Here is a 17,750-nt window from a genome sequence, read left to right on the forward strand (position 1 = left end):
GGCTATGCACAGAGACACCAGTGAGCAAGTGTGGTCAAAATATGCCATTGTTTTTCACCATCAGTTGTTTGCACAAGAGGAGAAAATAGAAAAGCTCACAATGGGGAGAATAAACTCACCTTGTCCTTTCACTCTTAGCATTACAGATGTTCTCTGGGGCTGCTTTTACTCACTGAATGCCATTTCAGTTTCACCTAACACCAGCCACGTCCCTCCCAGAGGGATGCAGTGCAGTGGGGCCATGCCTCCCTGTTGCTGTTGTTGGAAATTCGTTACAGGAATGTACAAAGCATCACCTGCTCACGTGCAGGAGCAGCAGGTTGACAGAAGAACCATCTCCAGGATTAGTTTTGTACGCTTGAGAAATGAGTTGACACTTGCACAGCACTGGGCATCCTTACAGAAGGTCTCAGCTGAGGTCCCCAGGCTCTCAAAGACACAGGCTGAAATCAAACACGGGTACCCAACCATCACAGGTTGGCCCACAGCAGCGAGACCTTGAGTAAGCCCTCATGCAGCACCTCTGCTGGTCATTCTGTTCCTAGCAAGGCCAGCAGCTCTGGGTATAGCAGCCAGAGGCCAGCACTGTACAGAACCAAATCAAGTAACATCTTCTCTGTGACAATGTTCACAGGACTGCTAGTAAATTCAAGCTGCTGTGTTGTAACCTACCTTCATTCACAAATCCAAGTAAAGATGGTCTGCATATATTCAGGGTCCATCTTTTCCACTGACCTGATCGTAGCAGAACTGCAGCAGCTCAGATGATACGTTTGGATGCATTTTTTCACTGTAGTTAATCGTAGCTATATCACACACTTCAAACTGCAGCAAGCCCTTAATATAGCAGTGGAAAAAAAAAAACAATAAAAATCAACATCATACCAAACAGCTTGCATATAAAAGACGGATGTTATGCCTTGGAGACAGCTTGCTCACACATTTTAACAAGTGCTTTCAACGTTCCAGGCAGCGTTACATTTTTGCCTAAGCTTCTTATAGTAGTTATCCTTTGAATGCTTGGTAATAATCCCAATTTAAAGAACTGGGACTTTTCAGATGCAAACAGCATTTGCCTTTGCAGTTCTTACCAAGAGACAAAATATCCCTTACTTGACAATTAAAAAAGCTGAGCACATTACATTCACGCTTACTATAAATAATGGTCTGGGGGAGTGAAGAACTTCTCAGAAAAACTGTTTTTTTTTACGCTTTCATGTCCTCAAAGGAGCCTCTGATAATCCCTACTTTAGAAACACAGATGACTCTTAAGCAAATTCTGTGTAAGTTCCATTTATTCTCACTTTCAGTAAAAAAGGTAAATAGCAAAACCACCATCCTCTAAAGAAGCAATCTGAGTATAACATCACCTTGTTCTGATCACTGCTTAAATGTTAAGGGAATTATCACTGCAATAACTCTCACAAGGTGGTGTGTAACATTTTGTTCTAACTCCCATATTTCCAGCTTGTTTCCAACCAAAGATGTGCAAAGCCAAGCTCAGACAAAACCAAACTGCTAGACAAACTTTATTTACAAAGGATACAAACTTCAGAACCGGTGCTCTGAAAGTGGCAGGACCACAGGCCCCAAAGACACATCATCTCCTGTTTGGTGAACATCACAAGGACAACTGCTGCAAATACCACGCCTCCTCCTCTCCCAGCTTTTAACGGGGAACACTCAAGTGCAACTCCCCATGACAAATTCTGTATGATCAGGTATCCTCCAGCACGACACAAGCTGTTGGATGCACTGAAGCTTTGTCAGGCTCTTTACCCAGCATGGCATTACTCTGCTGTAACAGTTCTCAGCTAGAGATTCAGTGATTATCAGGAACACTGCATCGTTTTCCAGAGAAGCTGGTACACTGCCTCCTTTAGATTTCAGGGAGGAGTTTGTGTGTGCAAACTGGAAAGTGGGAAATTAATAAATAACCATACCTTCAGATACAACACCCAAAGGCAACAGTCTCAATATCCTAAGCTAAAACGATGGGCATTTTTCTTTTCGCTTTCCAACTTCTCCCTCCCATTGACAACCCAAAGGTAAATTCCTATCAGGGGAGCTATCACATCTGTTCCCCATTCTGTTCTGAAACCGCAGTGGGATTATACTCCTCTGGTCCTCCCATAAGTTGATGTTTTTTCAAACTGAATTTTAGTATTTATAAGTTGGAAGCATCTCTGCTTTAACAGTTCAATTCACATCACTTGCTGCAAGTCAGTTTTTCTTCGCTTCTGTTTCTGCGGCAGGCCACGAAACGTGGATGTGATATGGCTCTAATTCTTCTGGAGTGACATAGTCTGGAGCACTGCCCATCAGGTCCCGTCCCCTGAATGATTTAGGAAAAGCAATGACATCTCGGATACTCGGAGAGCCAACGATGAGGGAGATGAGCCTGTCAAGTCCTAGAAGCAGAAAACAAATTGATGAATCACTTGAGCTACGGTCCTGTGCTAGTTTCTATGATTGAGAAAATCAGAAAGGTGGGAGTAGGTATACTGCCAGACTTAAAGAATAAAACTGAAGTAAGGGGAAAAAAGTTACCCTCAACCAGTAAAGAGAGAAACAGAGATGCCTAGACAGCAGATGAGCCTAGCAAAATAAAGCTTTTCAGTGTTACAAAAAATTCTGTGACATAACAAAGACTGCAAGACAGAGACAGTGTCTTTTCAAAAGCAGCATAACAATGCCAGGGCCACTAAGCAACAGGAACATTGTCAGGGCTCTGTTTAACTGCTCAAAGCTCTTGGTCAATCAGTTCTGAAGGACTAGAACAACCAGGAGGAATTCAGAAGGAGTAATAGCCTCTGAGTGATCAGATAAGGGAAAAATCACATTTGAAGACAGCAAGTTAAAGTGTTCTTCTGTTGCTGTTTGAACAGAAACCTGAAAGATTCTAGGAAAACAGACATTCCTGTAACACAGCTGTACGCAGTGCTGCAATGACTTCTCAAGATTCCATTCCACAGCAGCTTAAGCCAATCTAGATCAGTGCTGCTGCCTCCTCACACTCCCTGTGTCTCCTGAGATGTAATTTCTCCCTGTTGTGTACATTGCACTGCTGTGTACAGGTATCCACCAGGCCCGTGCTGAGACAGATCAGGAAGCTAACGTGACAGCATTCACTGTCAGTTTAAGTCTCTGAATGAATGAATGAAACAGAAGGCAGAAGGGAAGTGAGGCTGAAAGAAAGGCTGAGATTGTGGCAGTAACCCAGGGCATGAAGCAGTACCATACCATCCCATGCCTCCGGGGGTGCAATACAGAGATCCTGTACTGGCTGCACAGGAAGAAGAATTAAGATGACCCAGTGTTAATAAACACGCTGTTTGTAGAATAGTAGATAAGGACTGTCCTCAGATGCACTAACAGGTGATTCGGTCCTTGCAGAAGAACTAAAACACATTATGATGCTGGATAGGAATACCAAAACATTCAAGAGCTCTGGTCTCTTTCATAAAGTAGCCACAGAAATGGAAGCATGTTGGTTGTTACTTTTTAGCACCACCAAAACAGCCATCTCTCACGTCAGGAGAAGATAGGGCTTCTGCTAACAAATGAGGCTTATTCTCAAAATCCAATATACCAAAAGAAAGCCACAAGACACCTGCATTCTGGACAATTGCAAAGCACTCACCTAAAGCAATTCCTCCATGAGGGGGAGCTCCAAATTCCAGAGCCTCAAGCAGATGGGAAAGCACCTCTGAGTCTTCCTGCAAAGTTACATAAGAAACATTACTGAACAAACAATGCTCTTCCTATTGACAGCATAGGATCTGATGGAGTCATCCATCTCTAGGAGCTGTTTATCTGAGAAGGACACTCCTGTTTCTCCAGAATTTGGAGCACATATAAATGGAGCAGTCATTTAAAACTTTAAGAGGATGTTGGGAGACATCTGGAGGTGTTACCTTCAGCACTTTCTCCAGCACAAAACGCTGCTGTTGCGCATTATGAATTCTGATGGAGCCACCTCCAATTTCACTGCCATTCAGCACAAGGTCATAATGCTGGCTACGAACCTGGGAAAAGAAGCCAACAAGCACCTTAGAAAAGCTGGGACACAATGGCATTTACAAAGACATGCACATACAAAGATGCTGCAAACGAAGACATGATGTACTGCAACACTGCTCTCTCAACGCAGCCTTGTAATTCACAAACGAAGGAGGGTCCAAACACTGAGGATAAAGTTTTCCACTGAATTCCACTGGGGGGGTAACAGATTCCAAACTTAAGAATAACAAACATATAGATCACAACATAATCAAAAAGAAAGGAAACAATTGAGAGCTCTCATTTTTTATAAAGTCCTATTAGTAGATACAGAGCAAGGCAGACTTCAAGTCTCGCCAACTTTCCTCTTCTGGTTCCAGCTCCAGCAAAAACATGAAAGAAATCACATGGGCACATCTCTACTTTTGTGGCTTTGTCGTTGCCATTTTAACAGCAGTTTGCATCCATTGAGAATTCAGGCTCCATGCTGAGACCTGACTGATCCCAAGCCTGAGCACAGAAAAAGCTCCAAGTCAAATACCAGTCCTAATAGAAGCATGGACTGCTGTTGACACAGGTGCATGTCACCTCAGGGTGGCACATAGCTGAACAGCAACAGGAACAATGCATGTTCTTTTGGAAACTGGATCAAAACTTGAAGCAACATGGTATGGGTCAGAATACAAGATCCCTCACCTTAAGCAGCTGCTTCCAACAAGCCCCTTGTGCCAGAGGGGCACCAAGAAGCTGGTTGTTATTCAGAGTAATCTTAAAGTTGTACCTTTCAAACAGACAGGTAGCTAGTTTTCCACAACACAAAGCTATCAGAGGGCCAACACAACAGGCATGAAGTTAGTTACCTTTGTGGGTTCAGAATAGAGGAGGTTGGTATCTGAAGGATGAGGGGCAGTGAAGGGGTGATGGGCAGACTCCAGTTCAGAGGGATTCTCTTCCTTGGGGAGGAAAAGTGGGAAATCCACCACCCAGAGGAAGTGAAGAGCTGCAGGATCCCGCAGTATCATTCCAGCTGCCTCCAGGAGGTCAGCACTCTCCAGCCGTAGGCTTCCTAATGCAGAGCACTGCAGAAAAGAAAGGAGCTAATGAGAAGGGGCAATTTTACTGCCAGGGAAGTTGCTCGTATACCATCCAGGGAAAGAGTTTCTTGTAACAGCAGCATCATATAAAGTATTAGCTGTACTGTGCTGTTGCAGTAAAAACATTCTTGCCTTATCTCCTAAAAAATATCACCTTCCTGCCAAGGCAGCAGCAGCTCCAGGGTTTGACAAAAAAAAAAAAAAAAAAAAAGAAAAAGGCTGAGTAAGAAGCTGGAAAAGCTCATTTTCTTCCACATTCCATCCTCACAAAACTCTCCCAGACTGACCTCAAGTTCTACATAAGCATGGATTAACAGGGAATGATAGGTAATATCCTCACTTTTAAGACAGAAATGAAGGCACAGAAAGAAGTGACAGTTTTGGTGATCATGCAGAACATGACACCATACATAAAAAGAATGCCTGGAAGGCAACATCTACTGGCAGGAATATAGAGAAGGTTAGGGACACAATCTCCTATCTCCTCTGCTAATAAGCAGCCATGTTTCACTCTTACCATCTGCTTACAGGAGACAGCTACCTAGGTGTCTTTGTTTTCTACTCTCTGTTTAGTGCTTTAAGAAGTAAGATGAGCTGAGAGAAGCGGTGCCAATTTGTTCCTGTTTTATATTCCAGCCTTCATCTTGGTTACAAACTCTTCCCAGAATATAACTGGGAGAGAAACAGAAACAATAGGTGCACTTCATGCATTATTTGTTGCTGATGCAGCTTCAGATGCAAAGAAACAAGGAATTAGAAGAGACGGCTCTGGGAAGACCTTCTTGTGGCCTTCCAATATTTGAAGGGAGCATATAAACAGGAGGGGGAATGTCTACAGGACAGGAGGCAATGGTTTTAAACTAAGATGGGGGAGATTTAGGTTAGATATTAGGAGGAATTTTTTCACACAGAGGGTGGTGATGCACTGGAACAGGCTGTCCAAGAAGGTTGTGGATGCTCCATTCCTGGAGACATTCAAGGCCAGGCTGGATGTGGCTCTGGGCAGCCTGGTCTGCTGGTTAGTGACCCTGCACAGAGCAGGGTGTTGAAACTCAATGATCACTGTGGTCCTTTTCAACCCAGGCTGTTCTATGACTCTATGATTTTAGTGATCTGGGGTATTAGACAAAGGACAGGTAACTTCAAAGTCAACAGCAACATTCAACTCTCACAGTAACCCAGAAATGCTTCCTACCACTCGCTTGTGGTCTCCAGCTGCCAGCAGCACCACATCATCCACCTGCATGTTCAGTGCTTGGATGAGCTCTGACTGTTGCTCTTGACTAAGAAACTTGGTGAGCAAAGACTTCAAGCTCCCATCGGGCCTGCAGATAACATCCATGATTTCCTATTGAAAGATCAGTAAGAAGAACATGTTCATGCCAATGCTGCCCTCTCATCATCAACTCTTTTTAAATAAGGCTCTCAGTAATGAGCCTTTATTATTATTAAAAATTCTCCTCTACCTTCTTCTGCCTACAAGTGCCTTTATACAGTTTATCATTCACCACTTTTAACATTCCAGCAGTGTTGCTGTCTCACCTGGTTGAACTGGGATTTTGCAGCCTCCTTTAAGGATTCCAAATCTTTATTTTTAAGATATCTCTGAGGAAAAAGCAAGAAAAGACATTAGAGCAGCATGATCTACAGAAAGCCCTGCCAGAATTCAAATCTACTGTTTCCAAACATCTCGTGTTCTTCTGTTTCTAGCTGTTCAAGAACCTGTGATGGAAACAAGAGCTGTGGAACAATAGTGGGCTCACGGAACTGAACTCGTGGCAGCTTAGTATTTTCTCCAAGCACTGCTTTCAGAAAGGGGCTTCTGTAAGCTGCAGTTCTTCCCCTCACTCACAGATCAGACATCGCTGGTCAGCAGTGGGAGACCATGCCAATTAATTACTCTAGCCTACAGATTACAGATTACAGAGCAGGAACAAGTTTTTAACACTACACTGACAATGGTGAAAGCACAGTTCAGTGTGGAGGAATAACAGGAAGAAACCAACCAGGCTCATCCTCACATGCAAAGGAATGCAGCAGATGTTCCTGATCTTAAAAAAGAATATTTTAAAGATAGAGAGGCTTGAAACTCCACTTTTGTTTTGCAAATGCACTTCTTTAGTGCCCTCTCGTGGGAAGACAGTAACTTGTGTTTTCTGCCAAAATTATACAACTCCCAAACTGAAGTCCTACTCATAGAATCGGAAAGAACTCACAAAGATTACTGAATCCAACTCCTGGCTCTACAAAGAACCACCTGAAATTCAAACATCCCTGTGTTTGCCGGCATTGTCTAAATGCTTCCCGTGCTCTGGTAGTCTTGGTGACATGACCAAATGCCCTGGGAAGCCTGCTCCAGTTTAAAAAAATCATGCAGATTCATGTTATTCTATTCTCTAAGGATAAGCGTTCAATACTTTTTTCCCCTTACTGCCTATGCTGCAAAGACATCCACAGCCAGAGTTACATTTGCTTCCCCGTTAAGACAGGCCAAAGATAGTTTTCCATCTACTGTCAGCTTTGGGTTTGATTTGTGGCATTTTGCTTACATGAGAAGCACCCAGAAATGCAACAAAAGCAATCGTGAGACAGGCATGCAAACTAGCTGACCTTTCTCCTATCAGTCCAGAACACCACTGTGCCATACCTGATTCTATTTCAAACTCTCCCCAGAGGGAAAATTTATTATTCAGATGCCATCCTTGACAAAAGCAAGCTGAAGCCCCAAGAGGCTTCCCCATCCCCAAGGGACCTTGCAGCTCTGTTCTCTTCCTGGCCTTCATGAGGACAATATATTCTTCCCATCGCCTGATCATCTCCATTTCCCAATTGTAACAACACTGTGCCCAACCTGACGTCAATCACAAGCAACCCCGAGCTCCCTGAAGGAGGCTGCTCCCCCACTCATAGCAGGGAACATTTCCACACCAACAAAGGAATTCGAGTTGGTATTTTATTTCACAAGTGTACACAGCATGTAAAAACATCACTTACCACTCCCTGAGGGATACAAATAGCCTTGGCAGTGCTGTGAGGGTAACTGAGCACATTCTGCACAAACCCAATGTCCAATCTTCGGAAAGTATCACTGATATCCACTATCTAAGCAAGGAGAGAGCACAGGAAAAAGCTGTTGTGGTAAAAATATGAAGCACAAACAAAAATTAACTCAAAAAAAAAAAAAAATAACAAGCCTGTGTCTTATTGCCTTCAAAAGCCACTCTTTGGGACACCATTTCCTTGCTCAGAGAAATCAACAGGTCCCAGAAAGAAATGAATGGGGCCAAGCTTGAATAACCATCAGAAGACTGATGGCTACAGAGACAAAAAATGTAAGAGGGCCTGGAAAACCCAAGAGATTCCTTTGGTATATTACAGGATTAAGAATTCCATGTAACCACATACATACAATTTAATCAAAGATTATTCTTAGAACACTACCAGAAATAAAAAGAAAAGCTGCAAGTTTCCAGCAGGCAAACCCACACCTTCATCCCAAAGCGAGTGTCTGGTTTATCAGTCCCATAGTCAGCCAGTGCCTCCTCATAAGTCATGGAAGGGAAAGGAGTTGTAATGGGGCCTCTTTCCTCAGGCCAGGAATATTGCAGGAGGCCCTCTATCAACCTCTGGATCCCAGCTTGATCTACAAATGACATTTCTATATCTATCTGAAAACAGAGAACAAAAGCGAGATTGCACATTAGCTATAGTTTTTGCCTCTGCACTGCTACTTGCAGAAACTCTTAGAATATTAAGCCAACATAACAGGAAACAATATACAACATTAAGTCATAGCACGATTACGTTAGACTAAGGGTGTGTTTATGATCTCCCTACACTGTGATGACTCAGGCAACAATCTCCTCAGAGCACTAAGTGAGGTAATGATGACAAGGATGAATAGAGAAACCTTGAATGGACCCTGCTAACTCTGCCTGGGTACAAAGCTGATGTAAGGGATGCCCAGCTCTGCAGGACAGGAGCAGAAATGCATCATCAAGTACCACCACTGCTGCAACACAATTCCCACATCTATTCATCAGCACCTGGGACTGAAGTCAGCCAAGGACAGTCACAACTTTGTTCACATCCCACACTGACTGCAAGGGGCTGTGGCTGCAAAGCACACAGAAAACAGCATTCCACATCCCTGAGGCAGGACAAGGACAAACACTTAGCCTTCAGAAGATAAAAATACCCACAAGCTTTTTGGGTGAAGGGGAGGGTGAAAGGCAGTGCATGTTAGTTACCTGAGTGAATTCTGGCTGCCTGTCAGGCCGTGAGCCTTCATCACGGTAGCAGCGAGCAACCTGGAAGTACCTGCAAGAGTACTTACACTTAGATAACAATTAAAGGTACCTTAAATTAAATTATGGCTACAGAACTGATCATAAGACTGCTCTGCTCCCTATGTAGTGCATAATCACAGTCCTGATTGCTGCCATTCCCTTAAATGCATGGAATTTTGATTGGAAGCAGCATACCAGCAGCTGTACCCATCTCCAGCCATACCCTCCCAAGGTTACCAGGTGAGCTGCGCTCTGACAGATTTTCTGTCCTTCAGGCAGACTGTCTCTGCAAAGCTTATCCCTACATTTGTGCTTAAGATCAGGTTTCCATTTGAAATAGCAAAGATTTCAACCATCAAAAAGAGATAAGGTTACTCTTACTGGAAGGTATTATTGCTAATGAGACTGGCTTAGCAAAAAATGCAAGTATTCAAGGATCTCTTTGAAACAAAGCCCTTGGCAGTAAGTTCCTGGAGAAGTCTCTAACACATCACACATCAAAGCAAGCAAACCCTGGACAGTGCATGCAGACAATGGCAGTCCAAGTAACTCTTACCTGTCCAGGCCTCCAATCATCAGGAGCTGCTTGAACTGCTGAGGACTCTGAGGCAGAGAGTAGAACTTGCCTGCTTCCCTGGAGGGCACAAGGAATTCCTTTGCCCCCTGGCACGAGAAAGAAGTTTAGCAAGTAAGCACCTCTGCTGAGACAAAGCCAACCAGAATATACCCAGCACACCAGTGGCCTTAGGCCACTTTCCTTCCCCACTTCTCTTTCCAAAAATTCAGCTTTAACATTCCAAGCAAGAAAAACTGGGAAAGGAGAAAATTGAACACGGAATGGCAAAAGCATGAAGTTTATAAAGATAACAAGACTTGAAAGGAAAGGTTATTGAATCTTTCATCTAAATACCTGACCTGGAGAGATAAGCCTTTTTCTACAATTGGTGCATCCAGCAATCAACACAAATGCTTCAATTCATGCACTCTACATCTTTCTTCCAGATTCCTTCCTTCCAGACTATTTTTTGTTTGATAGCATGAGGTCATACTGCAGCCTTTCCCCCTACTATAGGTTTACTTCACTCTAGGAAGTTTTTATTTTCAAAATCTTTGCCAAGTCAAAGAAGAAGAAAATTATAAAGGGGTTCAAAAGCTTTGGAGAAGGATAATGGAATAGTTGCCCTGTTTACACAGGCAGCCAAGCTAAGCACTGAAATTCAGAGGCTGGTGTTGTAGTTCTGGACCTCTACCTTCAAAACTGTAGATAAGTGAGCCACAAGCTTGCACCAGGATTGCTGAAATCAGCACTTATGTGGCTGTGTTTGGGTTGGTAGGGTCAAGTCTTTATTCTAGATCCTGTGAAGGAACTGCTATGTTTCTGTCATCTTGCCCACTGCTTCTGCCTAGTAAATCCACCTTGTACCAAGGCTGCAGCAGAACTGGAGACACGTGCAGGCTGCACAATTCCATAGGTGGCTGGAAGATGACTGTAGAAGGACCAGCAGCTGATAAGAGAAGAGATACATCAGCCTGCCACTTTAACAGACTGTAGCCTGTTCAAGTCTGCAGACTGCTGATCTACCACAATCTGGACTGACTGCTGCCTCAGCATGTCTGTGACACAAATCCCACCCAAGCATATGTGCACTATTACTACTTCACTTGCAGATGTGTGTTGAAAGTGGGGTATTCCTTCTCTGATCATCAGGGAGCTAATAAGCTCAAATACCACCTTTTTCTTGCTCCTGCCTCTGGCAGCAGAGCTAAGTGGAAGACAAGTCACTTCAGTGCTTCCTCAAGTGACCCAAACAGAGTTGTATGAACAGCCTATAAATAGTACTTGGAAATGAGCAAGTGGAGAAACCTTTTGTAACATCTGGTAAATCTTTAATCATCTCTTGAAGGCTGGGTCCACTTCTGCTTCCCTGCCATTTGCTGCTCTTGACTGCCTCACACAAGACTTTGGATTTTAATCTCAGTTAGGGCTGTGTTCAGAGCTAGAAATAAATGCAGCAGCAATTTGTTCAGCTCTGAGAGAAGGACATAGGCAATATAAAGTGGGGATATTCCTTCTCTCAGCATTAGGAAGCAGAGAAGTGACACAAAGACTCGGAAAGACTTATGTCCTTGCAAAACACTTTGATTTGCCATCTTTTGCTCCAGCCATAGGGATACACCTATCACAAAGCTCTGCTCAACTACTGAATCAGATCTAGCATCAACAACTTGGACACATACAGGACTTAAGTCTGACATACACATCTAATGGAGAAACTGGGTGTACAGTATCATTATTGGTAGACCAGATTCCCTGGTGGGCGATTAAGGAGCCTCAGACAAAGCTATTTTTCAGAATTAAATCTAGAAATTCTAGGCTAACAGCACAGCTGTGAAGTGCAAGAGGAAAGGATCTATTTTCCCTATCATAACATCCTATTTCTGATGTAACTGCTGCTTCTTTATTAAACAGTCTGTTAACTAGCTTGATCTGAGACAGCCATAAGGATTCTCTACCTCTTGTTCAGCAAGACTAATGCATATGCATATTAGACTAATGCACTCATGACAGGGATTTAAATGCAAGAATTCAATATTCCTGGCCTGCAGCTTGTCTGTGATTATTTTGGAAATGAAAGGAAGGAATATAAACTCAGAAACTGAAATGCTTTTAGTAGTGCCACTGCAGTAAGCTACGGGTTAAGAGATAAATGCTAAAAAAAAAAGAAGAGTCTTTCCAGGCTAGCATTTGCATTCAATGTAATCTACAAGATAGAAGCTTTATTCTTTCATGGTAATTGAAGGTTCAAAGTCAAGACATAAAGGTGCCACTTCTACCCTTCCATTCCCTCTACTATTACAAGGATCAATACATTGTATCAGAAACCGACATACAAGCTGCTAGTGAGGGGAAGCAATGAAGGTTGAGTGGCAAGTGACTGTAATTCAACCATCAACTGCCTATGCCACTGCAGGAGGCTAAAATGCATTACTAATGGAATACATACCCCTGGGGTTCTCTTAAAGAGCGTTGGTGTTTCTACATCCACAAACCCTGAGGAACAAACACAGAATATGCTGACAGCAGAGACAAGAACTAGTATGACACAAAATAGGCTAGAGAAGGGTTTATTAGTCAGCTCTAGAGGTAATGGAGCACACCATGCAGCCTCTCCAAATCTCAGACTTCGCTGTTTCTAAGAATAACTTTTGCACTGACCGACTTAAAAGCTGAACTTCCCCAAAGCACTGCCAGAACCGTTGAAGACAGAACTCCAAACTGGCAAAGAAACTGTTAATTCTCTATCCATTTTGAACCAGGCTTTGGTTTTTTAAGAAGGGCTTCCTGATTTTAAGACAAACGTAAATCCTACAAGAAATTCATCTCTTTAATACACCTCCAGTTGGATGACCAAAAGAGAAACTATTTGCAAAATGCCTTTGATCACTTCAAATTCTGGACATAGCTCATGAGAAACAACCGCTTTGTGGCAAGCTAAGATATTTCAACATCCTTTGTTCTTTAGACCTGCCAACATCCCTCTAAGTCTGCCACTACAAGCAGTGCGCCCTTCCCAAGTGAGAACAGCCTGGAGTTGTTTAGTGCTCTCTCCTAGCAATAGGAAAGAGCAGGAAAACTCTACAATGCTGTCTGCTACACTTGAAGCACTTTGCTTACCATGGTGATTACACAGGTACTCTCGCATCCTCATCACCACCTGGGATCTCAGCCTCAGGTTGTACTGTAACTGGGAGCTGCGCAGGTCCAGGTAGCGATACTGCATGCGCAAGGCCTCTGATTTCTGGGGAGAAGAAACAAAACTCAAACTGCATGCCCAATGAAGCCACAGGACAAAAGGGGGAAAGCTGAAAAAGGATACTGCCCTGTTGCCACACATAACCCACAGCCTGCATGGAGAAAGAGCAGCCACTGAGAGGGTCTCCAATGCATGATCATTGGGTTTTTTTTGGAAGAAAAAACACAGACATCCATTCTGCACTAGGAGTTGCTTCAGCAAATCTCAATTTCAGCCCTCTTAATTCTGGCTCCACTGTGACAGACTGTAGTGATCCCCGGGGCTTTTAAGCACATGAGCAGTATCATACATGTATCTAAAGGAACAACCAAATGGTGATACACACTTATCACAGATAGGAAAATTAAACTACTGCAGATGGTGGGAATTGCCCAGGAGATGTAACATGGAAGGAACAGCACGTAGTTCTCCCAATTCTTACACCTATGTATCAGTCACACAGTCAGTGGCAGAGAAGAACTTAACAGCAATGCCTTTCATATACCACAGAAACTACAATAAGAACAACCTTTTATAAGACTGTGTATTCACTGAAGAAAATCCTCTGGCCAACTAGCTACTCACCCAGATAAGACTAAGCACACTTGCCTTAAAACACAGCACTGCATTGGCAGATTCTCTTTCACACTCAAGACAAGCTAGCACAGCCTGAATTTCTTGCACTTTTCCCTTTACCATCTGTTCTTAGTGTGGCATTTTAAAACTCTCTGCAGTGGAAACATTCAAGCCTTGTTTTCTGCGTAAGTCCAATTAGAAATATCACCTCCCCATTAACAATACACACACCCTTCTTCTAAAGCACAGCTGGGAAGAATCAGATGAAGCTCTCACAGATGTTTTGTCATCACCCTGGACAAATTCCTGATTTACTGAAAACCCACTGCCTTGGTACAAGGGAAGAATGCAGACACCTTGATGAAATCTTTGATTTCAAAGGGCAGCTTCTTGCAAAAGTTGAGAACCTCTGCAGTCTCCACCTTGACTTCAATGTCCCCTGTTGGCATTTTCTACAGAAAAAGGCAAGAAAAAGAACAGATTCAAAACTTAGGGTGATCAGCTGGGCAAAGGTATTTCAAAGCTGATCAGTGGAAACAGACCAAGCCCAATTCATATAATTAGCCTCTCTGCCTTTTAATACAGTATAACTCAGAACTTCTCTCAAGTAGAAATCTCTCCTAGATTTTCCTCCTGCTCAGAAAAAAATACAAACCAGCTCACTCAAAATTGTGTGTTCTCTTCTAGCAGCATATCCATCTCTACAAGAAATAACACTGCTTTTCCTTTACTTTCTGCTTCAGTGACATGCTGAGCACAGAGCAGCATTCCAACACAGATCCTGGTAGGGCACATGCACTTGGACAAAACAGCAGTTCCATTAGATTCAGTGAAATCACATAGAATGAATTTTAGAGTACATTTGCCTTCAATAAAACTCCAAAAAGGCGACTTGGGAGGAACTTCTCAGAATTTCCAGTTCTGAACACCAGTTCTCAGAACTAGTATTCTTTTCCTGAGGGAAAGCAGACAGCCCCCGCCGCTCAGCACTGTGCCACACTGAGATTCATTTCATCCTATGGAACTCTTTAGTTAGCAGGGGAAAGTATACACAAACTTCTTTCCAGGTCTGCCAATGATGCAGGATACTGACAATCCTGACAGGCATTTAGGGGAGCAACAAAACTGAAGTTCACATGGATTTTGTCAGCAAAACAACAGCTGATTACGATGAGAACTGAGAAATGCACTTGTAAAAGAAAAAACAGTATTAAATCTTTGTTTCTTATATAATGAGAAACAAATCTATTGAGAGAGGAAAAGGTCATCTCTTACTGCAAAAGACAGTGACAATACTTATTTTTAGAAAAAAAAAAAAGTGATCTCAACCACAATGTGAAAGGCTGAAAAGTTAGCTTTTCCCTGGTTCTCACTATCCTTTCAAAGAGTAGAATTTAATTCTGGGTGTCTGTAATGTGCTGTGGCTTTTCTTAAGCTATTTGTCACAGCAGTTACTCCTGCCTCGCAATCTCTGAGGATAGGCTGACATACAGCACAGAACAAAACTGTCTGTGGCAAAGCTATGACACAAATAAACGACCGTAACCCCACTGCCCAGTGTTCTTCTCCCCCAGAGGAATAAAAACCTTGAGAGACCCCAGCATCCTCACCAGATTCTCCTGCCCTGGGGGCCGAGAAGACACGATGCCAGTCACTCGCACAACAGATTCCACTGGGGCATTGGACAGGAGCTTCCTCACATGAGAATGTGCCTGCAAGGAGATCCCAATGTACCTCAAAAAACTCAAAAGCACCGTGCCTCATTTCTAAATGGTCCATTTGAATCTGGGACCAGTGCAAAACCAGAGGAAACAATACTAGCAGTCCTTTTGCAGCATCACAGGGCTCTCTGGTTAAGTATCGTGCTCTGCCCTCAATTTCTGCTGCGCAGAAGCTCATACTTAGGTAGCACTTACTTCATCCTGTGGAATGATGATCTGGGTGAGTCCCTGGAAATCCCTCAAAACCAGGAACAGGCCTTGTCTGATCCACAAAAAAAAAGAACACAAAAGGGAAAAGTTCTGTCAAAATCCAGTCATCTTTTGCTTTTTAAGTCAATGCATGTGGTGACAAGTTATTGTCTGTATCTTGTTACTAATATTTTAAAACACTTCAGAAGCATACACATCTGAATATGATCTGAACAACTGGACTCAGATTTTATCCAATCAAAATGTGCAAATAACCAGAAGATGCAGTATCTTAATTCGAACATGAAATCACAGAGAGCATGGCTTACAAACACAGGTAATTTCCAGAGATTTCCTGCTGAGAAACTTGATTCAGATAAACATATTTAGGTGAGCAACAAAAGTGAAGTTCACGTGGATTTTGTCAACAAAACAACAAAAAGAAAACTCACAACCATCTAACAGGCAGCAGAGTGCTACTCTCATAAGTTTGACATGAGCAACTCACGCTCCTAGACCAAGCATCACAAATATCAATCTCCTTAGCTGCAATAGTGGCTGCTGCTGTTATGCTTGAAGCTGTCCTATGAAACATACCCTGTGTTTAAAGGCAAAAGCCCAACAATCTCATTTCAATAATGACAACATCGCTCCTGGAACCCCACCCACTCAGAGATGCTCATGCTGGCCTCACACAACCAATGCCAACCACGACTGCAGAACTATACTGAATAAAAGGCAGTCCCTCTGCAGTATAAAATACAGAAGGCCATTTTTGATGGGAATTATTCTGCCCAAAACCATAGGACTTACCTCCTTTTTACTTGCACATATCCAAAAACACAACAATTAAGAGCTGCAATACAAACAAGCTTTTCAGTCTGCATTTGGCAAATGCACAGCTCCAATAGGAGAGTTTATTTAACACCACCTAAGGCAAGATGTTGGCACTGATATTTTATCCTTTGCTTACTAGCTTCTCCTAGCACATCCTTTTCAAGTAAAGCATGCATACTTTAAAGAAGCATCCTTAGATGTTACAGTAGAAAATATATTTTTTTTGTAAATTGAAAAACAACCTAAGAAATTCATAGAAAAGAAATTAAAAGCTGTCTGAACTGTTGTAAGTTTTACTTACAATTTACTTACAATTTACTTACAACTTTACTATTTACTTACTCCTACACACAAAGAAGGTAGCGATATTTAGCTGTTCACAGGGGTGCAAGGAGTATCAACTAATACTGATACCAAACTCTGGAATGTTAAATACTGCTGTGGCATGGTTTCCAACTGCTTAGTCACACATATTAGAAGGGGATAACATAAGATGTAAAAGGTAACTGAAAGCACACAGAAGTGTCAGAATGCAGGCCTAGAGAGTACATTGGATCTGCCAATGAAGCAGCTCTGTTCTCACAGTGGTTTGAGTTTACCTTTGGTACTGAATCCATCCACACAAGGTGACCTCCTGTCCTATATGAGCAGCACGCAGCTCTCCACAGGTGTTGGTCCGAGCAGCAAAGCTATTGACATCTGAAATTTAAAAAAAACACAGGAACTCAGGCTGTCTGCAGGGATGGGGCAGCTCTCTGGGCAGCCTTTGTCAGTGCCTAACAGCCCTTATTATAACTAACTTCTTCCTTATATTCAGTCCAGATCTCCCCTCTTTTAGTTTGAAGCCACTTCCCCTTGCCCCCTCTCACAGACCTTGCTGAAGAGTCTGCCCCCTTCCTTCTTACAGCCCCACTAAAGGCTAGAACAGAAAGAGGGCTTAGGAAGCCAACGTGGAAACCCGCTGGCAGCCAGCACACAGGTGTTAATTAACCCTCTGGTGTGGAACAGCCGACGGGTGCTGCTGCTCAACCACGCGCCCATAGCTAGATTCGAACTGACCCCCTCACAGCCCGCTCACCTGGAGCGCGGGGCACCCAGCCGCTGCTCAGCCGGGCCCGCTCGGTACTCAGCCGAGGTAACGCGCTACGTACCAAGCGCAGCATCCCAACAACGGGCACAGCTCAGCCGGCGGCTCACCCAGCCACCATAAGGCACCGCCCCCAAGATGGCGGGCGGGGCGGGGCGCGG

At 43.3% G+C, this 17,750-nt stretch overlaps 1 protein-coding gene across 1 annotated transcript; it reads right to left on the reverse strand.

The window, feature by feature from the left end:
* Nucleotides 1–1,277: 1,277 nt before the first annotated feature.
* Nucleotides 1,278–17,709, reverse strand: DARS2 (aspartyl-tRNA synthetase 2, mitochondrial). The gene is made up of 17 exons (XM_042820002.1): nucleotides 17,581–17,709; nucleotides 17,102–17,201; nucleotides 15,672–15,738; nucleotides 15,366–15,467; nucleotides 14,112–14,207; nucleotides 13,062–13,185; nucleotides 12,391–12,437; nucleotides 9,942–10,048; nucleotides 9,347–9,416; nucleotides 8,585–8,764; nucleotides 8,091–8,198; nucleotides 6,639–6,701; nucleotides 6,292–6,444; nucleotides 4,863–5,081; nucleotides 3,918–4,028; nucleotides 3,644–3,719; nucleotides 1,278–2,411 (listed from the first exon to the last, which is right to left on the reverse strand). The coding sequence occupies exons 1-17, from the start codon at nucleotides 17,663–17,665 to the stop codon at nucleotides 2,224–2,226; spliced, it is 1,896 nt and encodes a 631-aa protein (XP_042675936.1). The 5' UTR covers nucleotides 17,666–17,709; the 3' UTR covers nucleotides 1,278–2,223.
* Nucleotides 17,710–17,750: the final 41 nt, after the last annotated feature.

This window comes from Centrocercus urophasianus, unplaced genomic scaffold (assembly GCF_019232065.1).
Source record: "Centrocercus urophasianus isolate 14NV4802_14NV808 unplaced genomic scaffold, USGS_Curo_1.0 seq_18, whole genome shotgun sequence".
In the NCBI taxonomy this organism is placed as follows: domain Eukaryota; kingdom Metazoa; phylum Chordata; class Aves; order Galliformes; family Phasianidae; genus Centrocercus; species Centrocercus urophasianus.

What these genes read in the sequence shown, in the direction of transcription:
- DARS2 (XM_042820002.1), bottom strand. Translation starts at nt 17,665, where the DNA reads ATGCTGCGCTTGGTACGTAGCGCGTTACCTCGGCTGAGTACCGAGCGG. An exon ending in CTGGGTGCCCCGCGCTCCAG is followed by an intron (nt 17,202 to 17,580) that starts GTGAGCGGGCTG and finishes TTTAAATTTCAG; the next exon opens with ATGTCAATAGCTTTGCTGCT. An exon ending in ATGATTGGAGGCCTGGACAG is followed by an intron (nt 9,417 to 9,941) that starts GTAAGAGTTACT and finishes GTACTCTTGCAG; the next exon opens with GTACTTCCAGGTTGCTCGCT.